Source organism: Galeopterus variegatus, unplaced genomic scaffold (genome assembly GCF_000696425.1).
Source record: "Galeopterus variegatus unplaced genomic scaffold, G_variegatus-3.0.2 Scaffold601, whole genome shotgun sequence".
NCBI classification, from domain to species: Eukaryota; Metazoa; Chordata; class Mammalia; order Dermoptera; family Cynocephalidae; genus Galeopterus; species Galeopterus variegatus.
The window spans coordinates 76,206-101,723 of NW_007726712.1; the positions used below are offsets into that span (position 1 = coordinate 76,206).

Consider the following 25,518-nt stretch of genomic DNA (forward strand, 5'->3'; position numbering starts at 1 on the left):
GGGCTGGGAAGTGTGTCAAACCAGCAACTTTCTACAGGCCAGGTCACCATCAGGGTAATTCATAATGCTCGTGGCTATCATTGCTAGGCACCATCTGCATGCCGGGAAATACACTAGGTGTCCAAGGCATCATCAGCCACTCTCACAGCTGCCCGGGAAGCTGGCACAGGACTACTGTTACCTTTGCTTCAGAGACGAGCACACCGGGGCTCAGAGAGGTTCCATGACTTGTCCAAAGTCATATCCAAGGTCCTGACTCCCAGCCCCAGATCCTCCTGTGACACCAACCAGTTGCACTAATAGGGGTCGGTGCTGGCACGGTTGGTCCCCCAGAGAGAGTGATACTAAGTCAGGTCCGTGCTGGTAAACACAATAATTTCTCTTTCCACAGTCTTATTCTGCTATTAGGTTTGCCTCACTTCATGCTGACGTGAGTTCACATGAGCCCTTTTTAACTGAACACTGGGGAGACCCTGCCACCTGGTACGAAGAGAATGCCTGGACCAGGGTGTGGCTCTGGCTCTGTCACTATTTCACTGGGTGGCCTAGAGAAAGTCACCCAACCACTCTGAGCTTTAGCTTTCTCATTCACGATTTAAGGAGATGGGACACAGAGATCTTGACTGCCCCTTCCAACTTTAATACCTGGAGGTTCCAGTGTGCCAAAAGCAGCTGGGTGGCCCATTGGTAATGATGATGATAACAGCAGTAGTAGCACAAATAACGCTGACATTTATTGAACATCTGGTATACGGCTGGGACTGTTTTATATGTTTTACACATATGAACTCATTTAATCCTCACTATGATCCTATGAGGTAAGGATGTTAAATATCCCTGTTTCCTAGACAAGGAAACTGAGGCATAGAGAGGTTGAGATTTACTCCTTCTAACTAAGGAAGTCTCCCTAGAACCCCCATCTCCCAGGGCAGCACAGCATCAGAGTTGGGGAAACTGAGGCAACAAGAAGAGGCTCCTTCCCCGGTGCTGGAGACAGAGGAGGAAGTGCTCCTATTGTCTTGTCCCCTCCCCCTGGTCCTGGTTCTGCCCGGGGCCTCCTTCCCAGCCAGGGTACTGTACCTTCTTCTCCAAGTCAGGCTCCCTAAAGGTCAAGAGGAACTTGCGGACATGCTCAGATCGCAACCTGTCGATGCTCCTGGCGTCGATGGCCCGACCCAGAAACTCATCCACTTCGTCCTCAGGGTTTGCACTTTCCTGGGCATTCCTGGGGAGCAGGAGGCACAGACATGAGCCAGGAAGGCCACAAGGGGCACCATCAGAGGGCTGACTGTGCATGTCCACCTGGACTGAGCAGAGGCCCGGCAGCCGCCCACTATCAGCCCTGATCAGGAGTGGGGGAGCTGGGATTGAGACCAGGTCAGCCAGGGGCCTGAGCCCACGCTCTTAACCACACAGACTCATGGGAAGCTGCCCGAGGCTCGCACCCACCGGCTGGAGGACCTCGCTGACAATCAGGCTTTCCTGACTGTATTAATCTATTCTATTATCTTATTATAATAACACTGTGAATTATCAGTGAAGGTTTCATTGTTCTTTCCCCTACACGTAACAGTCTCTGCTCTCTTCTCTCCAGCTGTATCCTCACCCTGAAACAAAGGCCATGATCAGAAGGTGAGACTTCTGTCACAGGGACTGTGGTCCGCCTGGTTTCCGGCTCAGCCACTCTTGGGAAGCAGGCTTCATAATCTCTGGGTGCTGGACCTAAAAACCCTATTTCTCAGGGGGAGCCCAGTCCTTGAGGGGAATTTCTGATGGTCTGAGAACTGGGAGGTGGAGGAGGAGGGCACTCCCTCCAGGCGCTGCTGACCACCGTGCAAGGTCTGCACTTTCCTAAGGGAGCCGCACGCGTGTGTGCAGAGTGCGTGCCTGGGTGTGTGGCTGTGCACGCGTGTGTGGAGTGGGGATAAAACGGGCAGTGCTGAGGCCCAGCCCTTCCACCGGGTGGCCAGGACCTGGCTGTCCTGGCCTGTCTGGGGCCACGGCTGACCACCTGCCGGCCATCGTGGGCTCTGTTCACTCTCAGCGAAGACTGGGATCACTTCCACGGAGCATGTGGAAACTGAGCACAAGACAGATGCGGTGATATCCCGCAGACAGAGGGAGCAGGAATAAAGAAGGGCATATTACTCACTTGTCCTTGGGGTCTTCAAAGCCCTAAACAGAAGGATGGAGAGAGAAAGAGAGGAGTATGAGAAAAGAGAGAACCGAAAACACGAAGGCCGCCAGCGCTGGGGCTGTGAGAAGCTGCGCTGATTTTCTCTCTACAGTCTACCCAAGGGCTTGGACATAGAGACTGTCGCTCAGTAGTTCCCTCCTTCATCTGGCAAATGCAGCTGGGTTCCTCCTCAGGAACAGGTTCTGTGCTAGCTGCTGGGAGGCACTGGGACTCCATTTCATCCCCTCCTGTCCCTATGTTCCTTCCCATATTCCCCGAAACCTCTTCCCCCCTCCTCCTGGGCCCTGGGCTCAGAGGGTCCCGTTCCAATTCTGCCACTTGCTCAGATGAAAACAGGAAATTACTCAGCTGCTCAGCCCCCTTCCTGTGTACACACTCATGCACACTCACTCCCCCACCTGCCCCCAACACACAGAGCACACAGAAAACCTATGGGAGTTCACAAATTTTGCACTTAAAAAATTAAACTCCAGTTACCTGCAACAGCCTTTTTGCTATCAGAGAACCAGTGTATTCTTGTAAGGCCAGAGGTGGTTGGGGACGCAGCAGGTAAGGAGCTGCCTGCCATGGGTCTGACTACTGTTCTGTTCATTTCCACAGGGCAGAGGTGAGAGTGGGAGGGGTCCTTATTGACAGTCAAACTCAAAGCTCTATTTAGCATTAATCTATGAATTTCCACAAAATGAGACATGTGTGTTGGGGTCTGACCTGTTGTAGCAGAACGGAGGGTTCCCTACAATGGGAAGGGGTTGGATCCAAGGAGGATTTGGAGGAGGTGACAAGCAGCCCCAGGACTTGCAGTTTCAGATAAGGCTCAGGTTGCCAGGACAAGGACACAGGATGACCCGCCATCTCTGTGACCCAGCATGGAGCACTCTGCTGGGCCAACAGGGAGCTTGGCAAATGCTGGGTGATCCATTCCCACTGAGGACATGGTTTGAAAATACAAAAAGAGAGATTTCTGTTTTTCTCCATGAGCTGCCAGGTCCATGCAGCATCAAGGCGCTCTGTCTCTGCTCTAGCCCCAGCTGAGGGCCTCTAGGAGCCTCGGCAGCCTTCAGTGGCACATCCACGCCACCAGCCATGGGCTCTGAGCTCCTCCCAGGCTGCCCGCACTGGCCCAGGAGGGCCTGTCTGTTGTCTTCTCCTTCTCCTGTGAGAATTGCCGGGCCCTCACTCCAGCCTGCAGGACCCAGCTCACTTCACCATCCCAGCCCTGGGCTGCAGGAGTGGGTGTCACCCAATTCTAACACAGTGGACGCCATGGTGGTGTGGGGAGCTCAGCATCAGGTTGGGGTGGTGAATTGTAATGGTCACTAAATACATGGGTCCATAAGCCATGGCAGGGGGGTCACTAAGAACCCAGTCCTGCAGACTGTGTGCAAACACCCCCCCTTCCTAGTTCTAGGACAACAGTCACTTAACCTCCACCAGCCTGCTTGTCTGCTGCTGACCCCCCCACTCCGGGGGAGAGGTGTAGAGCTTTCCTGGGCATGCTCCACTGTCAACCTTTTCATTAACAGATAACCTTAAAGACCTGACAACACTCGTGCCTAAGCACAAACCAGCACAGCTCATCACTGTTTTAAAAGCTGAGTAAAATTTGAGAAAAGACTGAAAAAGAATAAACTGCTGACTAAGACTACTATCTTCTAACTGCTCTCAGCCTCTGTTTCACTGAATTCCCAGCTCAGCCTCATCTTCAGTGGACTGCTGTTAAGTCAAGGCAAAAGTTGTCTTGTTGCATTTTGGGTGAGTTTAACCCAACGCCAATGGCCTGCACAGCAGCCACTGGAGCCTGTCTGCATCCCCAGCCTGGAGACTCAGGCAGACAGGCTGTGTGGGGCCAGGAGGCTGCACCGTGATGCCAGCCCCCATGACACTGTGCCCACCCAGGTGGGAGCCTCCTGCCCACGGGCTGCTGCAGAGGCCAGAGGGCCCTGTTCCTCCACACACTTTTCCTTCCCTGCAGCCTCCTCATTCTGAAACTGTCCCTTCCCCAGTTATAGCCCTTACTGATAATTCTTCCAAGGTTCCTTGTCCTAACAGCGATTAATACATCTGCCAAGCCAGTACTTACAGTCCAAACTGCCTCCCTTAACAGCTGAAATAATAAAGGTGCCACTTACACCAAATATCACGAAAAAACAACTTTCCAAGAATTTTGAACAGACAGTGACTTACCAGCACGCCCCTTTCCTGCTTGCTGGAGGCTGCCTTCTCCTTCCTCTCCCCTCTCTTCCCCCCTCTCCAGCAGCTCCAGCACCCCCCACTCCCTCCCTCCCTTCTGTCCTGTGCTAGTCCTGCTCTCCCCTCCCCCTCCTCTGCCCCCTTCCTCCCCTCTTGACCATCCTGGTCATGCAGTACAAAGTCTGCAGGACATTAAAGGGCTGGGGTGACAACAGGAGGGGCAGCCAACTGCTTTTTGCTTTGGGAAAGGCCCCTGGGGGAGGGAGAGTGCTGGTCTGAGCCCTTGGTGTCACTGACCAGGTCTATGAACGTCCAAGTCCAGAGCTCTGGGGAAGACCAGGCCTCTCCCACAGGCCTGCTCATCACATTGGTACACCTTGAGCTGCTGGCTTTTTGCTTTGGGAAAGGCCCCTGGGGGAGGGAGAGTGCTGGCCTGAGCCCTTGGTGTCACTGACCAGGTCTATGAACGTCCAAGTCCAGAGCCCTGGGGAAGACCAGGCCTCTCCCACAGGCCTGCTCATCACATTGGTACACCTTGAGCTGCTGCTTTACCATCAACATTTAAAATGAAGGTCTTGACTCAATTTGTATTTTTCTTCCTGTGCATTTCCTTAAAACTGTGTATTTACTACTTGTTAGCTGGCAGGGAGCAGAGTGACCAGGTCCCTGGCCTATCCCCCTTCAGGCCCTGGCTCTTGTCCAGTAACTCAAATGGATTCCCACAGAGTCTGTCTCATCCCTTCTGCTGCAAGCTAAACCTATACTCTGCTCAACAGACCCCAAACTCAGGGATTCCACTGCACATACCCAACCTTATTCACAAGGGGGTCACACACACACACACACACACACACACACGCACACGCACGCACTCTCATGTACGCTAACACACACGGTTCCTGCAGCGTCCCTCCTCAGCCCTCCCTCAGTGTGAGTGATCCCCACCTGGGAACCAGGTGCCCTTGGGCTAAGCAGCGTGCCCCAGAGGCAGAAACCAAGCTCTCAGACAGCAAGAGCGAGAACGCTGCTGCTGTGACTTGGCTTCTCGTCGTCCCTCTTCCTCTTCTTCCCACCTGAATCCACCTTTCTGTCATTGCTGCAAAAGCCCATGTGGTGCATCCTGAATTTGCCTGTCCCTGGTGTGTGCAGTGATGGCTGGGGGTGTCTGACCTAGGGCAGGCAGGGTCCCCTTGAGGTGGAGGTGACACTCCTGCCATGCCGCCTCCACTCATTCAGCCCTCACGCTCCTGCTGGAAGGTTGGAGTTAGCAGGGGTGCTTCTCAGCACAGAGGGCAAAGGGATCATCCTGGCACTTGTCAGAACTGGAATGGTGTCTGAGCGACTGAGCCAAAAGATGTGGCTTCAGTTGCCTGGGAATGCAGGAGGTGCTGGCAGGGGTCTGGCACACTGGTGCCCACCCAACTCCCCAAGGCCTCACCAGACAGTGCCAAGAGACTGCTGGAAGCTTTGCCGAACCCTGAGACTAGCCAGACGGGCCTGCTTCAGACTCTGCCAGCAAGCTCTGCCCAGAGGGAGGGAGGAGGGGACTCACCGCTCTTTTCCAGAGCCAAATTCCGCATGCCATGAGACAGTGGGGCTCATGGAAAGGGCCCAGGCCAGAAGTCAGGTGCTCTGGCTCCTAGTCCAAAGTTGCACCCCACTCCCATTTCCTTCTGTGGCTTTGCGGATTCCCTCAGGCAGCAGGAGGGCCCCAGCCCTGTAGAGTGCTGCCACACATCACCCTGCCAGCCACTCACCATCCGCTTCATCTCCTTGGACACCTGGTTGCCGCCCAGGTGGTTGTAGAAGGGGCGCTCAGCCCCCCAGTGTGGTGGGTTGTGCCCAATGGAGTTGGTTCTCTGGCGGTTCATCTTGGCGATCATGGCCTTCTCTTCTTTCTGGGAGAGCAACATAGATGTGTCAGCCTGTGAGCAGGGACATTGGAGGAGCCCAAGTGGGGAACTCCCCATTCTGCCTAGAAACAGGGTACCTGGCGAGGTAAGGGGCCAAGTCAGCTGTCCTCTCTTCTCTGCACAGCCCTAGAGCCCAGAAGTCTGAAGAGGTCCTAGAATCCCCAAAGCAAGCCTCCTAGATCCCTCTAAACTCCCTAAGGTCAGCCCTGGCTGGCCCAGGTGGGAGCAGAAGATACTGAGAGCTGGTTTTGTGAGAAAACAGAGGGCGTGGGAACTTGTTATTTGCGAGGAATTCTCCTTACAAGTTTGACCACAAGATTCTATCCCTGGCACCTCTCAAAACTGATGTTCAGGTCACTGCAGCTCTCTCCGGGGTCTGAGGACGTACGGAATTAGAGCGAGGAAACAGCGCGATCCTGAGAGCTGTGTGCTGTGATACCAGAGTATTGACTGCATTTCCAAGAGCAACAAAGGACGAATAAATCTTTCAACAACGATCCTACATCGACAAACAAGCGGCAGCGGGTTCGAGGTTTTGGGGCCGACACTGAAGAGGTCTCCTGAGAGCGCCCAAGCCCGGCCGCGGGAACGAACGAGCGATCAGCCCAGTCATCAAAGGCATGTGCTTCCTCTCCTCCCTCTGCCCAGGTGGGGGGAGGGGGGGCGGGCTGCGCCTCACCTCTGGTCTCCCAGGCAGCCAGGCCAGCTCATGCCTGAGCCTCTCAACTTGGTTACTGGCAAGCTGTGGTGTCCCATCGGGCTCTGCCCATTGGAAAGTGGGGGCTCAGGGCAGGGTATGGCTCTACCTACAGCCTCAGGGGTGGGTAGAGCTTGAGTCTGAGGTGTCCAAGGGGGCGAGAGAGGAACAGGAGATCTGGGATTCCAATCTGCACTCAAATGCTCCAAAACAGGCATGTTCTAGCAGAGAGGACAGTAGGACAGGCCCCTGCTGCCCAGAGACAGCTTCCTAAGAGGCTTGGGTCATTGAATGACAAGATTCAAGGGCTGACATGCATTGTACAAATATACAGAGACTCAGCCAGCTACCTATGGGTCAACACACTCCTCAGCATCTGTCAGTCTGTCTGTCTATCTCTCCGTTCAAATGGGCGCATGAGGTGGAGGGTTGGCGAGGCACCGGGGAGACCCATGGAGGCCCTCCCCTCAACTCCCTCCCTCGGCAGATAAGGTGACGTGGAGGTGGGGAGACACTCAGCCTGCTTCAGCTGACACTGCTGGGGGTAGGGGGTGCTGTCACTCTGTCTGTCTCCATTTCACCCTTTCTGGACCACTTGCCAGGCCAGAGGAACCAAGGCCCAGAGAACTGAGGGCAGAGGGCAGGAAGGTGGGGCTAGAGGCCTTGTAAATCAGGTGCTGAGAGGAGGGAAAAGGGCCTGGAGGGATTTCAGTTCATTTATACTCTAGCCAAATAACATTACACTCTAGCAAATGTTTACAAGTGTGTCAATCAAGCCACGAGGAGCTCTCCCCAAAGTGCCCTGAATCCTCCCATCCCTCTTCCCGGTGTTTGTGGAGGGCTGATACAGCTCTTTCCAAGGGCCCCTGAAGGCAAGCTGTCTCCTGTGGTGTGCAGGATAAGGTGCTCTTGCTGTCCCTCTCAGGGTGGGCACCTGTCCTAACCAGCCCTGCCTCCCTTTAAAAACCTGCTCGGTGTGCAGGATAAGGTGCTCCTGCTGTCCCTCTCAGGGTGGGCACCTGTCCTAACCAGCCCTGCCTCCCTTTAAAAACCTGCTTTTGCCATCATTACAAGACTTTCCTGAACTCTCCTTGCAGCTTAATGTTGTCATTAGTCCAACTTCCTAGGAAAAGAAATGGGGAAGCTCTTCTCTATGAAAGGGCACTGAACAACAGATAACTTCAGTGGAAACACTGTAAGCACAAGACATTTTAATTGAGGGAGAAATATAAAATGTTCTCTTCATTTGCTTTAAAAATTAAGAACATAGAACATGACACTATTAAAAATAGAACACTGAAGTCTGCTAATAATTCAGTTACATTTTGGCAAGTGTGGGTGAGACAAAAGGGAAAGAAGACACTAGAAGTGAAAGAGGGAGAAGACAGAGGTTCAGGAAACAAAGCTATATGGGCACATACAGACAGACACTGATGTGTCCATCAGAGAGAAATGAGGACAAACATCCACCTAGAAAACGGCGAAAGAGGAGAGTGATGGAGATGAAGCATCTGGTACACACAGATTTCCCTGCTGCTTCGTTTTCATCTTGTGGCCTTCTGGCGCTGATCTGAGGCCCCTTGCGTTTTTGCAACAGAAGCAAAATGAAACTATTCCCTCTTTGCCATCAGCCTTTGCCAGGCCCCTCCAACTCTCCTGTCCTCTCTCAGATGCAGGAACCACGTCTGCATGAGGAAGTCATGACTTCACTCAAGGAAAGAGAAAGGAGAGAAAGCAGCAGCAGGCCAAGAACACGTCCCCCCCCAAGAGTGGAGCCCCTGTGCCCCGCCCACGGACCCGCTTCTGGGTGCAGCGCAGGATGAGGAAGGTCTCAATGCTGTGCTCCTTGAGGTAGGCGTTGCGCTCGCCCCCGCAGCCGGGCTCCACCTCGTAGTCCCCGTTCAGGTAGTTGAGCGTGGCCTTGGTGATGTGGATGCGCCTGCAGTGGGGACGACAGAGGATGCGAATGCAGAACTGCAGCTCCCATCAAAGCCAAACCGCAAGCCCCGAGGCAATCACGAGTCAGACCTCAGGGCCCCCAACTGTGGCTCAAGCGCCAACCCCAACCTTCCCCCCTGCCCACCCCAGTCCCGCCTCCTCAGGACAGTCACCCCCGGTGGGCTCGGTGGGAAGTGAAGGCGGGGCCCTGTGCCGCGGTGGCCCTCACTCACCCCGCTTTGCCGCCAGCTTCCATGTGATTGGCCAGCGTGACGTCGTTAGACCAGACGTCGAACTGCCACTTCCTGAGACCAAGGACACCGCAGTGTACTCGCCCACTGTGAATTCCCACGCGCATGTTCACGTTCACCCCAGTCACCTCCCGGACCAACCTGGGGATGGAGCAGGGGTAAGGCTGGGAGAGGGTCAGGAGCCAGGCACACGGAGTGGGGGTGAGGCTGGGAAGGTGGGTGCAGGGCGGGGGGCGCCCAGACGTGCAGGGGTCAAAGAAGCATCTCTGTCCAGCCCCTATGGAGTCTGAGCACGTTCAACTTGAAGGGGCTGGGGACGGGGCTGCAGGTGTGTGGTCCTGGTGCTCAGGTGCAGTGAGCGGGGAGAGGCACTATTTCCAGGCGTGGCCACAAGGTGGCGTGGTACCTTACACTAAAACCAGGGCCCCTCCGCTTCCCCTCCACAGGCACCTCTGGCCATCAGTAGTACCCTCGGTGAATTAAATTGTGCTCAGAGAAACGCAAATGCACTTTAGGGCCGACTTGAATCAAACAGGGAAGTTACAGCCATTCCAAACCCCATTCATATCATGCTCTTGAGGGTTAGACAGAAATGGTTTTTGGATTATCTGTTTATTGGATTTAGCCACATTGCTGCTTCCTCCACGTTAGCAGGATGACGGAAAAGGTTGTTTAAGTGGGTCTCAAGAGACGACCTATGTGCTGCTCAGGAAAGAAAGGGAGCCTGGGCAGGTGCAGGGGCTAGGGGTGCTCTGTGCTCTAGAGGATGGCTCCAGTCCCCACCACACACACCAGGAGGTCCCCAGTGGCCGGGCACACCCTCTGTGCCCACTTGGAAGTAAGCTGTTTTCTCCAGGTATGTGTCTCAGGCTCACGGGAGGCCACCCAGGGTCTGCAGGGTGCAGGTGCTGGGCAGGGGGATTTACACAGTTTGTACTTTTTAGGGACCTGGACCCTCCGACAGCCTGGGCAGGGTCCATTCATACAGCTGAGGGATCAGCAGCCTGACGTGGCCCCATAGGCAAAACAATCCCTCGGACTTCCTGCCCCCCACCCCACCCCATCAGCAAGAGGCTGCCACCCATTGCAGGGTAGATTTATGTCACCCATCATTTTTCTTGCCCTGGAACCAACTTGGTAAATACCTTTACTGGGGCCATTCCTCCCATCCACAATGCTTCAGACTCTTGCTTTGGTTGATGATATCTCATCTATCTTTTTGGCCAAACTCCAGGGCCACCTCCCTTATGAAAACTCTCTTGACCCCCTCAGTGGAACCAATTGCCCCTCCAGGGCCCTCCCACAATAGTTTTCCTCTCTTACCTTGTAGTGTCCACATGACACATGGGGTATCAGAGCCATGGGAGTCCCGTCCTCTCTCCCTCAACACACAGCGCTCCCAGGCGAGAGACTGATTGTCCAGCCCAGGCATGCAGCGGACACTGGACAAATGCTGCCAAATGGAACTGAGCCAAGCCAGTGGACCCCGCCATCTTACTGACCAGCAACCCTGACCTCTGACCTGCCATTGATGCCTTTTCTTTGCTCCTGTCCAGGCTATTTCCAAAGTCCAAAGTTACTGAACCTGGATGCAATCTCTGACCTGCTCCCTTCTCTGAGATGCCAGCTTGGATTGTCCATGTTTTTCAATGACCAGGGCTCCTTCCGTGGCCAGTGATGACCAAGAATAAGCCAAAGAGCCTTTTTGCTATTGCTCACAGGAAAGATGGATTCTCTCAAACCTGCATTTGAACCCACCTGCCTAGTAGTAGTACCCCGAGGAGTTAACCCCCATGAGTCCAACTTTCCTGTAGGGGCAGAGGTACAGCCAGTGGGTTCTACACTTGGCGGGGTGTTTGTGAGAAGACCAGAGGCCCTGGAAGGGCCAGGCCCTCCCACAGCATGGGGTACAGGCACAATGGCCAGCTTCATCTCCTCTCCTGGAGGGGTGAATCCGCACCTCCTGCTGACCGGGAGTTTGCTGCAAAGCCTGCCCTTTCTACATGCTTCCTCTGGGAAAAGCTTCCCAGGCTGCTGTGGGTAAAAGAAGCCCTGGAGAAGGCACAAAGTTCAGAGTGTAAATCAACCCTCCAGCTTGGCCGGGTCGTCCTTGGAAGATGGCTTCACCAACTGCGTCCCTGCCTCCATCAGTCCAACTGGGCAGCCAGCTGGTCAGCCAGTTACTTGGCCTATGGGACAGTCCCCTGGAGGTGGCACTTACGAGATGGCCTCAATCATGTCCATGCCCATCTCCACACAGCAGTGGGCGTGGTCAGCTCTTGCTTCAGGCAGCCCTGAGACACAGTAGTAACAATCCCCCAGGATCTTAATACGCAAACAGTGATTCTCCTGGAAAGAAAATTAATTTAAAAAATTAAAAATAGTAGGAAAAGATAAGTGGGAGGGAAAGAAATGGGAAGCAAACAGATTCACCCCATGCCTGGAATAACTTGCCTTTTAGGGCAGTGAGCACAGACCCAGGGCAGGAATCTGCATGGTCCCGGGACAGGCTTATCAGGAGACATGGGGGAGGAGGGAGGGTGGGGACAGAAGGACAGGCATTCCAGCCTCCCTGGCTCAGGAGCTCACTTTTAATGAGCCGCTGCTGAGACCCAAGGAGTATCAAGCTGGTCCACTGTGGCCAGCAAGCAGAGCAGCCTTGCCAGCTTATGGATGGCCCCATGCCCGAGTGTGAGGCCTTGGTCCCACTCCATGCCCCAGGAGTGCACGTGGACTCTTGGCCTAAGATTCTTTTGACAGTTTTCTGATTCTTCTTTTTCTTTCCTTTTTTGTCTTTTTTTTTTTTTTTTTTTTTTTTTAAAAAGATGACCGGTAAGGGGATCCTAACCCTTGACTTGGTGTTGTCAGCACCACACTCAGGCAGTGAGCGAACCGGCCATCCCTATATGGGATCCGAACCCGGGGCCTTGGTGTTATCAGCACCGCACTCTCCCGAGTGAGCCACGGGCCGGCCCCTTTTTTGTCTTTTTTTACTGACCGGTAATGGGATCGCAACCCTTGGTGCTGCGCCCACACCATGCTCAGCCAGTGAGCAGGAACCGGTCTCCACATGGGATCCGAACCCTCGGCGGGAGCGCCGCCGCGCTCTCAAGCAGCGCACTCTCCAGTGCGCCACCGGGCCGGCCCTTCTGATTCTTCTTTTACAAAAAGTTTGAAGTAGGCAGAAATGAGCTTTAACCAAAAGCTCACTTAATATTTTTATCAAAAAAGAGTTTTGCTAAACCAGCAAGTATACGAGTACCAAGAAACTAACAGAGCTGAAGTACCCACCCACTACTGCTGCTGAGTGACTGGTGCCACAGGGCCACCCCGCAGACTACCGTCAGTCATAATTGGGATTGAGATGAATGTCATTAATCATCAATTACAAGCTGTACAAATCTGGCTTCCAAAAGTCACTTCATGAAGTTGGGATGCTGGGACTCAAATGCCTATGTGGCCTGGATTCATTTGAGTCCCACCCAATGGCCAAGCGCCAAGCATGTTCCCACTTGCCTCATCCAAAGTCAGTGATAAGCGCATCAGTGAGTGTGAGGCCACCATCTAAGGCCCCCAGATGCCCCGGCACTGGCCTTGACTGACACCAGCCTCTGACCCACAGCCTTGTCTGGCATCCTGTGCAAGCAAGGGGAACATGGCCACACATCAGTAGAAATTGCATCATGTGGCCACTTATGTGCAATGACTCTACAAAGGCCTAGAGCATCACCCAATGCCACAGAAGCTGGGAAAGGATGACAGTGTGATTAAAGATCTGATGAATGAACGCGTCATTCCCCACTCCCTGCCATGGAGTGCTACGTCCGGTTTGTTGGAATGTTAGAGTCCTCTTTCTGGAAGCCTCTAGAAGGTGGCACATGGGTGCCTGCAGCTAGTTGGGGATTCAGACTCCTTTTCCTATCACTCTGGCCAATCTCAGGAAAGTGGCTCTGCGGCACCTAATGTGCCCCAGACAAACAAATTCTGCTGGAGGTTTGGGCAGTATAACCTGCAGGCCTCAGCACCCCCTTCCACAGATGGGGACGTGGAGGGCTCCCGTGCACTCTCTGTGGCCAGTGACACTGCTGAAAGCATCTCCAACTGAGTGTTTGCCGGGGCCACTGTGGGGAGTGAGGACACCCAGCATGGCCTGAGCGGCCCTCTGCCTTGCTGGTTCCCAGCAGCGGGCTTGCTCAGCAGGGCACACTCTCGCACGCCCAGCCCTGGGGCTCAACGGGTCCTCAACCACAGGACCCTCCCTCAACAGCCCAGGTGAGAAAAGCCCAGATCAGGCCACCCCCCCCAGGCTCAGATTGACTCACCGCAGCCAGCTTGTCGAAGCGGGCAAAGAGCTCGTTGAGGGTCATGACCAACTCCTGGGCAGTGCACTGGGATGCCAGGCTGGTGAAGCCCTCGATGTCAGCGAACAGGATGCTGGGGAGACAGGTAGAGGAGGAAGACCCTGCTGCAGACTGCATGTCTGTGTCCCCTAAAATTCATATGTTAAAGCAAGCTTAATGTCCAATGTGAAGGGTTAGAAGGTTGGGCCTTTGGGAGGTGATTAGGTCAGGAGGACAGAGCCTACTGAATGGGATTAGCACCCTTATAAGAAGGGACATGAGAGCTTACATCCTCACTTTCTGTTCTCTGCCATGTAAGGACATGAGAAGATAGCCATGTGCAACCAGGAAGAGGGCCCTCATTAGAACCCAACCACGCTGGCACTCTGATCCCAGACTTCCAGCCCCAGAGCTGCAAGAAATACATTCCTGCTGTCTACAAGCCACCTGGTCTATGGTATCCTGTTACCGCAGCCTCAGCGGACTAAGATAGACCCCCATGAGGGAAGAAAGGCAGGAGGACACAGCCAGGGCCCAGCCTCGGGCTCCTCAGGCCTCAGGAGGACTGCTGGCCAAGCAAGAGTCCTGGAGGCCCACATGGCTGCTGAGTAGGGGACAAAGAAGCCTCGCACTGGAGAGCTGGGAGGTGGGAGGTGGTTGGGAGGTGCTGTCTGTCCTCCTTTTTGTGCTGACTGCACCCTCCTTCTGAGGCCTGGGGTGTGGTGCCTCCTGAGGGCATGAGACGGGGGCCCAGGTCTCAGTCCCCTCTCAGGCCTGCCCCTGTATGACCTCTGAGTAGACCCTTCAAGGTAGCTGGCCCTAGACCCTGCAAAGATCTCTCTTCCCAGTCCCATAGAGAAGAGAATCCCACCCCAAGCAGACCCCAAGCGCTCCATCCCTAGGAGTCCTCTGGTCGAGACAGACTAAAAGAGGCTCAGCAGGAGGGAGAGGACAGGCACAACCAGTCAGCGTCTCTGGAGGCCCCTCATCCCCGCCAGGCCTTTTGCCCTTGTCCTCCAGGCGCATGGTCACTCTCTTTCTGTGGCTCATGTTCCTTAGATTGAAAACATTTTCCTTTTCCTTCAAAACACACTACCCTAGGGCCAGAATGTGTAAGGGCCCCTGAAGTTGTTTTCTTAAAAGGGACACAAAATGTGGTAACGCTCATGTCCGGAGACGCTCCTGGTAGCCAGGCACGGAGCTTTCAACGTGTGCTCTCACTGAGTCCTCCCAGCAGCCCTGTGAGCGAGGTGTGCTGCCCCATCTCACAAACGAGGACCGAGGCTCGGAGAAGAAGCCGGAGGCGCAGCACGCGTGTGGGACCCTCCCTCCGAGGCCTGTGCCCTCCCACCACGCCTCAGACTCCCCAGGCTATAGACCTGACAATCTCATTTTTTAAATTAAGAATGTAGAACTTAACATATTTTGTCATCTTGTTCCAAAAATGTGTGCATGTCTTTTTATTTTTATCATATTGACAATTATATTGGATATTGACAATTATAACTGTAAATATTTCTGGGGCACACAGTGATGTTATATGTATAGAACGTGAAGTGACCGAATTAAGCTATAACATGTCCATCACTTAAATACTTATCATTTATCCCTCCTGTCTAACTGAAACGTTGTACCCTTTGACTAAGCATCTTTTATTGTGACATTTTGACATCTGAGGCCCTATGACCCTGGGAGACTGTCCCTCCCAAGTCTAGCCAATTCCCAGAGAATCTGCCCTGGAGTGTGCCTTTCCTGTGCAAAGAGACCAATCCAGAGTCTGCTGCCACCCAAAAGTCCCTGCCCTAATCATCCCAGACAGGTACTGGGCAAGTTGGGACAGCTCCTACACCCCAGGGTTCAATGAAATTACTCAACCCAGCTAGTCCTTCACCTCCTCACGCTGCTTCGTCTGGCCCACATTTTTCTTCCGCTCCCTCTGCCTCCTGACCCACCCTGGTGCTTCCCCCTGAGGCCTCTGTGTGGCGTGTCCCCTCCTCCTGGGAGCTGCCAGTAACAATCTTTTCAATGGCAATAGTCTCCTGATCTGTTGGCCTCACCACACCTGAATAAGAACAAAACCTACATTTAAAAACATTCAGACAGTTTTAAGTCTGTTACATGTATTAACTCACTCAAGCCTCACAGCCACACCATAGGTTAGTAACCTCTTCTTATGGGTGAGAATATTGAGGCACAGAAAGGTGAGTCACCTGCCCAAGGTCACATGGGCAGCTGGGCTCCCAATACATACTGTGCTGTCTGTTGGCCCCCCAGCCACCTTAAATGAATGAAAGCATCATCCAACACTGTCACTGTCTACGGGGAGGAGGGGCTTTTTGAGCTGCCCTACGTGGGCTTGTGCTGGGCGGCTGTGGCCCCGAGGCAGGCACAGGACTCCATTGAGAGGGGACACTCTCAGCAGCTGCTCACCAGCTCTCGCGAGGCAAACCACAGGGGGACGTGGAAACAGGCTGGGCCACCAGGAAGCGCATCCTAGGGCTTTGGCCAGGCTGTCCCACCTCCCAGGAAAGCCCAGGAGGGCAGTCCCCAGGCCTAGAGAGCCTGGTGCTGTTTCCCACATCCTGGCTCCTCTGAAAACTCCCATCCCAGCCTGGATCAGCGAAGGCAATTGCAGGAAGAAGGTCACAAAGATGGGAGCAATGGGGAGACAGGGACAAGAGAGGGAACAAATGAGAGGAGGAGGAGGTGCAGAGAGGAGAGACACCAGCCCGTTAGGCCCCAGGGCTCAGGACCTGCGAAAGCTGCTCAGGGTGGGCAGCCATGCACTGGAGGTCAGCAGATGGAAGGGAGCATGGAGAGAGCCCGCAGAACCCCGACCTGGCCCACCTTCCACCTCCCTGTCCTCAGGTGGCCACCCCAGTCCACCCAGGGAGAAGCAGACCGTCTCTCCCAATCTCTGAAAAAGCACCCATTACACAGCTGTTCTGGAAATCCTCCTTTACCTCTCAGGAAATCAAAGCCAAGGGAAGCTGGGGTCCAGATCAGCTGCACATGAGTCAAGGAGGACGTTCAGCGAGTACCCCCTGGGCTAACATCAGTATTTCAAACACAAAGCCAGCAGACGCCGTGCCCAGGAGCTGGTCCACCCCAAGGCGGAGGCAGGACTGCTACGGCGCAGGTAACCCACAGCACCAGGCAGAGCAAGCAGGTGAGGAGAGAGAGGGCGGGCCGCCCCCAGAGTCACAGGCAGAGGCGTGTGGGCCGCGGCGCCTCCATGGGCTCTGGCCTCCTGCACCTGCCTGAGCTCACTAGCCACACAGGCGGGATGGGCCTCTGGTTGAGAACCACTGTGCTAGGTTAAATGTCGCCTTCTCAAGGAGCCTTCCACCACCCTATTTAAACTCACAACCCCTCCCAAATGTCTATCTCCCTTTCCTGCCGTATTTTTCCCCATTGCAGTTTTCACCATTTAATATACTATTTACTATTGTGGCTGTTATCTATTATTATGCTCCAGTCTGTCTCCCCTCACTAGAATGTAAACTCTTTGGGGGGGAGATTTTTGTCTATTTGACTCACTGCTATATCTCAGCCCTTATAAACCTGCCATGATGGGCTGGCCATGCCCACCAGCCCTCTGCCGTCCCCCACCCCACACCTAGCACAATACACGGCACGTAATAGGTGCCCATCTCCGTTTCCAAGGGCTGCTGTAATAAAGTACCACAAGCTGGGTGGCTTAGAGAAACAGCCATTCACCCTGTCACAGCTCTGGAGGCTAGCAGTCTGAAATCAAGGTGTCGGCAGGGCTGCACTCCCTCCGAGACTCTGGTGGGTCCTTCCTGATTCTCCCTGGCTTCTGGTGGCTGCTGGCAGTCCCTGCTGCAGCTGAGCTCTCTGATCTCTGCTCTATCGTGACCCGGAGCTCTCCCTGTGTGCCTGTGCTTTCACAGGCCATCTTCCTCCTCTTATAAGGACACCACTCATTGGATTAGGGACACAATTCAACCCACAACAGTGCCTACTACTTATTTGTTGAAAGGAAGAGAATATTCATGGTTTCAAAGCAAGTAAGAGGAAGAACGAGTAAATCCAAACTGTGAGCTCTTCCTTCTGCCCCATGGTGCCTCTTGGAGACCCAAGCATGTCACCTGAGACAAGAGCCTGTGGAGCCCAGGGCTGGTGCACAGTGGGCACTCTGGCAATATTCATGGAGCCAGCGGCTGAATGGTTACAGAGGACAGGAGCTTCCTTCTCCTGTGCCAGAAGACATGGGAAATACTGGAGTGTGAGGCGCCTCCAGGGGCTTACAAAACCTGACCCTCCCTCCAGGCTCCTGGGAATCGACTCTGTCCCCTCCAGAGGCTTTCAGCAGCCACTGAGGAATCAGGGAGGGGTAGGTTGCCAGCAAGCTGGGGAGAGGTCACTCAAAGAGGGGCTCCTGGCCCGAGCAGGGGAGCTCAGACATGGTCTCCGAGGTCCTGACTCTGAGTCGCCCCACCCCACAGCTTCTCCCACACATTTATGGAAACTCTTCCACCTCCCCATTTCCCCCATTGCCTGTCAGAGGCAAAGTCACATTTCTCTGCTGCTTTGGGGAAGGATCTGCTTAGTGACTGTTACTTCTGGAGGCTCCTCTGTTTTACGAGGTTTACCCAACAGCAGACTGTCTGCTCTGCTGGCCAAGATTTCCTGATCTGCTCCTCAGTAATTCTGAAAGCCATTTCCCACTCAGCGCTGGGCCCAGATGTGCAGCAAGGTGCTAGTTCATCGATTAGCTCCCCTGCAAGAGCTTATCCTGGCAACAGGATCAGGCTCTCATGGCAGTGCACAGGAGCCGGCATGGGGCCCACACTGTCTGCATGCCCACCTAACTGCCCACCACCCGTCACTCCAGAGGTAAGAGTGGGGGGCTCTTCATCTCAATGACCACAATAGGCCCTTCAGCCTTCCCGCACAGCCTCAGTCCAGCTGTGCCCACATGCATCTTTGGTGAAGCACATTTCTTCATGGTTGTCCCTCTGGCTGCCAACAGGCCCCATGACTTTATGAAGCTGTCGGCTTCTGGCCCTGCTCCTGTGCAGATAGCCAGGGGCTGTGCTCTCCTAGTAGGCTGGGCGAGTTGGCAGTGCTGACAACGTCTCCTTTAGGTCCACATCCAGAACTATGCCAGGGGGCATGGGGCTAGGGGCAGGAGAGGGCAAGGTCTCAGCCCAACCCCCAGAGGTGGGGCCCAGTGGGAGCTGAAGTGCTGGGTGAGCAGGGCCGGAGTTGCCCTGGAAGCCCCCAGTGTGTGGGCTAGGGAGGGGCTGATGTGGCTGTGCCTCTGAATTGGCCAGTGGTCTCTTTGTGACCAAGAGGGCTGTCCTCTGCAGTGTGTCCCCTCCATTTGCTCCAAATCATGCAACCTGGGTTCATGCCCCTTGTGAGGTAAAGGAGGAGCAATGAGTCATTCTCACCCACTGGGTGAGTTAGCACAATCAGGTGTGGTCTTATTAACACCTGGCCTAGAACAGACACCAGAGGGCTGTTTTCCAAGGTGTGGTATTAAAAAGATTCAAGAGAGGCATATGAACCGGTAGCAGCCACAGAGCCATCTAAGGGCACAGGCTGGGGAAGGAAAAGGAGGGAAAGCCAAAGAAAGGATGCTGAACCCACCGAGTGTCTGCACAAATTCCACCAAGAGGGAGAACCTGCTCTAGGCCAGCAGCACCCTCTGTGCTCTCACAGGGACGGGACACCTTCCTTCAGCAAGTGGGGCCCTAGAGTCAAGCCATGTCCTGCCTCCTGCAGACCCCATCACCTAGATCTTGTTTCTGCCCACCGACTTCTACCCCTACCACCCATACAATGAACATCCTGAAGCACCTTGAGGCTTTCTGTTTGGAGTCTTGAAAGATCTGGGGAGACGCTCCCTAAGGGAGAAGCACGTAGGAGGAGGAAGCAACTGCACCAAGACCTGGCTGGGGCTGAGGCTACGATTGTTTTTTATCTTCTTCTCTACACTCCTCTTATTTTCCCATTTTTCTACAAAGAACATACATTCTCTGTATAATAAAAATGTTTATTTTTAAAAGGTTGAAACAAATCAGATTCTTATTTTAGGACCTGATTCTAACTCTTCCATCTTCATGATGTCTTCTTTAACTTACCCCAGCCCAGAATAATCCATCTTATGCCTGAATTTTTATTAGAATCAGAATCCCAAATCACAACTGATTCCAGTTGTTTCAAAGGCAGAGCTGCACATGTGCAACTGGACAGTACCTCTTTGCTCTGTCTTCTCTCCCCTCTTTCTCCCCCAGCTGGCTCCACTCCCCACAGATCCCCATTCTGTGTCCCTGGACAAACTCAGGCCTTTTCTCAAGATCCAACCCCAGGCGAGGATATGGAGAAATTGGAGCTCTTGTGCACTGCTTGTAGGAAGGCAGTTCCTCAAAAAATTAAACATAGAATTACCATACAATCCAGCATTCCAATTCTGGGTATACACCCAAAAGAGTTGAAAGCAGAAACATGAACAGGTATTTGTACACCCATGTTCGCAGCAGCATTAACAACAGCCAAAAGGTAGGAGCAACCCAGGTGTCCACCAGTGGGTGCATGGGGTAAACAAAATGTGGTGTATACATGCAATGGGATATTGGCCTTAAAAAGGGAGGGAATCCTGACACACGCCATAACACAGATGAACCTTGAGGACATGCTAAGTGAAGTAAGCCAGTCACAAAAAGCACAAACACCATATGACTCCATTTATATGCAGTACCCAGAGTAGTCAAATCCATAGACAGATAAAGTAGAATGGTAGCTGCCAGGCATTTGGCGGGAGGGGTTTAATGGGTACAGAGATTCAGTTTGAGAAGATAAAAAAGTTCTGGAGATGGACAGTGGTGACGGCTGCACAGCAATGTGAATGTAGTTAACGCCACCGAACTGTATGCTTAAAAGTGGTTAAGATGGTAAATTTTATGCTATGTATATTTTACCACAACTAAACTAATTTAAAGAGTAAAGTCCCAATCCCAGTAGCTCCCCCATTGGGGCCAGCCAGGCTGTCATGCTGCTGTTCCCATAGCACTCAGCTCAGCCCTTATCTCAATGTGAGAACTGGATATCCCCTGAGGAGCAAGGACAGTTTCTTTTCCATAGTAGCAGCCTGGCACATGGTAGCAGCTCAGTAAATGTTTGTGGAATGAATAAAATACTAATATAAAGATCACCCATATCTATAACTGGTATGGGAGTAAAGGTCAGAATGCTTTTCTTAGTATCAGCTTTGAGACAGGAATGCAGGGTGTTTATGGACCACTGCTCACGTGGTCATAACTAGAGATAAACATTTTCCACCCTCTGCCCAGAGGGTGCACAATCTGCCCATGAGTATCTGAGCATCTTGGACGTTATATCATGGTCATTATAATTCAGAACCACACCATGGCTGAGCCAGACGCCACAGCAACCTGGGGAACTCAGCCAAGTCCTTGAAGGAGACAGGAGAGGAGACGATAACCTTAAAAGGGGAGGCAGTAGGGAGAGACTGGGGAGAGAAGGGATCAGAGGAGGAAGGAACCAGGAAAGGGCACCCCCCCCCAGGCCCGCCACTCCTCTACTGCATTAGGGGAGGGGGGTGGTTATTTCATTCCCACCAGGATCAGCAGCCACTCTGCCGGACCCGGCTGCAGCTCCACAGGGCTACTGGGTGCAAACCAAGACCCGCCCCCACTCCATCCTGAATCCCAGGGCTCTAAACAGAGGGAGTCCCAATAGAAATGTTTCTTCGCAGGGGACCAGCACCCCCTAGAGGAGGCAGCCTTCTCTCCCTTCACACAAAGAGTCTCTGGAAGGATCTCTCACCCACCCCACCACCTACAACCTTTTAAATCTGAGGGGCTGCAGAGAGGGGTCAGGCCAGTCGGGTGTGGGGTCATCTGCATTCAGGAAGAGCCCTCGTGAAAGCAGAGAATCCGTCTGTGCTGTCAGGCCTGGCTGGGGCACTCCCTGCCCCCAACCTTGACTCGAGCCTGGGGTGCCTGGTAGTCTGACCCACCTCCAAGGGCAGAGTGTCTGCAGCCTCCTGGGCAGGCGCCTGCTCAGGGCTACCTCTCCTAATGCCCAGCAGCCCTGCAAGCAGCCCTGGGCTGGGCTGGGCCCTCTCTTATAGACTCTGCTCCTTTGTACCTTGATCACAATTGTAACAGAACAATTGAGTATACCTTGCAAAGCCCATGCCACCCTGGCCACTATCCCTCTCCTCACAGAATGCCTAGCACAAGGTGAGCATGTGATAAATTCATGATTTACTAATTATTCATTGTTGGTGTGTCTTCTCTAACAGAAGGTGAGTTTCAAGATGTCAGGTTGGCATGTGCCTTAATTCACATTGCACTCCCTGCCTCTAGCTGGGTGTTCTGGAGGCTGGTGGTGGCCACCCGCTGAAGCAAAGGCAAAACAGGAGTCAGGAGTTTGTTTTTTGGAGGGAGTGAGGCTGGCCAGTACAGGGATCTGAACCCTTGACCTTGGTGTTAGAACCGCATTCTAACCAACTGAACTAAGAAGCTAGGAGCCGAACAGATGGGTGAATGGACATGACTATCCCCATGTCACAGATGAGGAAACTGAGGCTCAGATTAGGTGACTTGCCCAAGTTCCCACAGCTACTAAGTGGCACAGCTGGGATGTGAACCACTGTGCTCAGCTCGGACACTTGCCTCATTCCACTCCACAAAAGTTGACTGCCTGGCAAGGGTGACCTGTGGTGCCTCATGTGTGTCTGCCCTTACTGTGACCCACGTGGTGCAGTGCCTTCTCTGGCTGGCCTCTTCCTCCAACCCCTCTGAGGCTGACCGATCTCCCTCCTCCCCAGGCAAAAATCCAGGAGCCTCCCTCCCCCCCAGAGCAGTCTCTGCTGGCATGACCTGGAGGCCCTCTCCCTCTGAGTGGGGACAACACAGCTCCCCTGACCTTGGCACTTCCAGCTGCAGGGGGCAGGTATCTGGTGGGGGAGGAGGTGGGCAGGATGGCTGCAAGCCATAGGTCTCACATCCTGGCAGTGGGCCTCAGCCCCGGCTGACCTGCCCAGCCAGAAGGGCAAAAACATCTCCACTTGTTGTCCCCCATCAGAAAGGAGAGGCACCTGGGCATCTCAGGGGATCTCCAGGGTTCCTCTCCGCTGGCCTGCCTCAAACCATAGGCAGTGGTGGCCTAGCACCAAAGCACCCTAAGGCTCCCTGGACAGTCCCTGGCCAGCATCCCAGGAATTGTATGCAGCACAACTACAATCCTCAGCGCCAGGGGAGAACAAGGCCACACAATCGGGGGCCCCTATCTATCACCCCTCCCTACCCAGGTCAAACCCTCATCCCTGACCCCTCATCAGTCCCCTACCCTTCCACAGATCCAGGCCCAGTCCATCACACTGTGGAGTTGATTTATTTTTCTTGTGGCCTTGCTCCCGATGGGGTTAGAGAACGGCATGTCATTACCCTCTCTAAATATTACAGCTCTGCAGAGAATTGATAAATGTGACTCATCACCCTTCCATTCTCCAGCTAGAGAATCCCCAGGCCTTTCTTTGTTGATATATATGTGATGATAATCATAAAAATAACAGTAACAGCAATAACAGCAGCTCCCAATTACTGAACACTTGCTATGTGCCAGATATTACGCTAAGCACTTCCCCACATTACTCCATTTACTGCCTACATCCCTATTAAGTGGGTACTCTCCCTGTCCTTTCATGCAGATGAGAAAACTGAGGTTCAGAGTGGCTCAATGCCTGTAACTTGCCCTGGTCACCTAGCCAGGAAACAGCAGCACTGGGACGTTGTGTACAGCTGCTTAACCCCAGAGCCCAGGCCTAACCTCTGTACCCCACTGGCTCTCCATGAGCCCAGCTCCAAAGTGTGTTTTTAAATGAGGATGTCATTCCTCACTACTACTTAACTCCCAATCCAAGCCAAAGGTTCAACCCCCAAACAGAGACCAGAGCAAGTGCTATGTTTCCACCAAGGGCTGCAACCAGTGCTGCTAAATGGAACAGGAAAAGAGGCCCCATGGGACATTCGCATGTGAATGCTTGTGGTTGGCCTCTGATGTGTACCAGCCACCTTTCCCCCTGGTGATTTCAGTCAGAATTATTTCCATCCCCATGAATATTATGGCATCTTGGTTTTCTCTCCTTTCATCTCTTTCCTGACTGATCACTGTCATTGATCCTGGCACATCCTAGACATCTAGAAACACCCCCACTGTGGCTGGGGTCTGATGTTTGCCATGCGGATGCTCCAGCCACTCTGTGATTAGGGCACTGTTCTTTTACTGACCCAAAGTTGCTGCCTCCTTGGGAGGTGAGGGATGAAGGAGGTGTCACCCAGAGCATGGGCCATTCCCGGAGGTGATCACTGTGGAAGAGGCCTGAGTCAACCCCTCTGACCGAACACCCTTACTGGAGGTCAGGGGACCCAGTAGCCAGCAATTGTGGGATGGGAATTAAGATGGTGCCTGCAAGTGGGAGAGGAGAGGGGGTGCAGAGGTGGTCAGGGGAGATGGATGCATGAGCCAAGGCAGGTTGGCAACCTGTGCATTAACTGCCAGGCTATTTCTGGGTGGCAAATTTTCTGCATTTCCTTTGTGTTGTTCTGCTGTATATTCGAGTGAAACATGCAGAAAGTGCTGCTGAGAAAAGAGCAATCAAGCAAAGCACCTTTTGTCCATGCTTTGCTGGGGATAATGCCAAGGCCAGTGAGGTGGTAGAGACAGGGCCAAGAGAGAAAATTCCAGAAGGGAAGAACTCAGGGGCTGGACTCAGTTCACATGTGTTGGAACCACTTGGCAGGCCTCCCCTTCCCATCTGAAACTTGAGCCTCTGGGATTTGTTTTAATAGGAAAGGCTATTTCTTTACATGTCCTAAGGTGGAGACCCCCAGATTTAAGGGGTCACTATCAGAAAGGAAAGGCCGCCGGTGGCTCTTCAGACTCTCACATGTACACACACACGAAGCCAAATTTCTCTCCTCCTCCTCTGAGTCTCCTCTTGGCCTGAGAGCTCCCTAAGCTTCCTTCCCACAGAATCCTCATAGGAACTCCTTTCTCTAAGTTAGGTGAAAACATCTGTCCAGGATCAGGTTGATTTTAAAAAGCTTCCTGGGGGGCAATTCCCCAACTTAATCAGCTGTGTGGGATCTTAGACAAGTTGCTTAATCTCTGTGCCTCGGTTTCCTCACCTGTAAAATGGAGATAATAATAGTACCATCCTCTTATATTTGTTGTGGGGATTCAGTGTCTCTCTGAAAACACTCAGAACAGCGGCTGTATTAAAGCGAGGTCTATATAAGTGGAACTATTATTACAAGTGACTGTTCCACCATGGCAGGACAGAGAAGGGGGTGAGGAACAGCAGAGAAACCAGCACATCACGCCAGCTGAAAGGCTCAAGCCCAGAAGTCAAGCCACGGGCTCCATTTCCCTGTCTGAGCTGGGCTTAGGTCAGCAGGCAGCCCCCTCAGGACACCTGCTGGACACAAAGATTCAGCCAGGGCAGTCTTGTTCCTGGGAGACCCAAGCTGCAGCTGGCCCCACTGTCCCTGCCTGACAGTGGAGCACGGGTGGGCTTCAGGGGGCTTGGGAGACCCTAAAAACTGAGGACAAGTGTGTTGTGCAGGTACATTTTTCTCCCAAAGGCTTAGAGTCTCAGTTCTGAGAGACAGATGGAGGACATGCAGGTAGAATCAACAGTCTTGGATCCTAGGGCACAGTTGGGGACTGGACAGTTCTGCTCAGTGCATGAAAAAACAGCAGTCCCCTCCCCCCACAGCCACCAGCCTCCTTAAATGTGTGTGTGTGTGTGTTTGTGATAATTTGCATTATTCCATTTAATCCCTTTATTGAAAATTCAGCACATGTCTCCAGAGGGTTCTCTTTACACCAATGTCAGAGGGCTCATAGGTTCTAGGAAAACTTGCACATGGAGGAAGTAACTTTCTCGAAGGCAAGCACAGCAGCTCCTTTCTGGGCATATGGGAGGATT

At 53.3% G+C, this 25,518-nt stretch overlaps 1 protein-coding gene across 1 annotated transcript in view; it reads right to left on the reverse strand.

Moving 5' to 3' along the window:
* Positions 1–25,518, reverse strand: part of ADCY5 (adenylate cyclase 5) — a 154,380-nt gene that overhangs the window by 32,666 nt on the left and 96,196 nt on the right. Inside the window, exons 4-10 of the mRNA XM_008570416.1 lie at positions 13,509–13,620; positions 11,408–11,535; positions 9,169–9,327; positions 8,795–8,936; positions 6,145–6,285; positions 2,153–2,175; positions 1,081–1,225 (exon numbers count right to left, since the gene is read on the reverse strand). Coding sequence (XP_008568638.1) covers positions 1,081–1,225; positions 2,153–2,175; positions 6,145–6,285; positions 8,795–8,936; positions 9,169–9,327; positions 11,408–11,535; positions 13,509–13,620 — 850 coding nt within the window. The remainder of the gene's footprint in view (positions 1–1,080; positions 1,226–2,152; positions 2,176–6,144; positions 6,286–8,794; positions 8,937–9,168; positions 9,328–11,407; positions 11,536–13,508; positions 13,621–25,518) is intronic.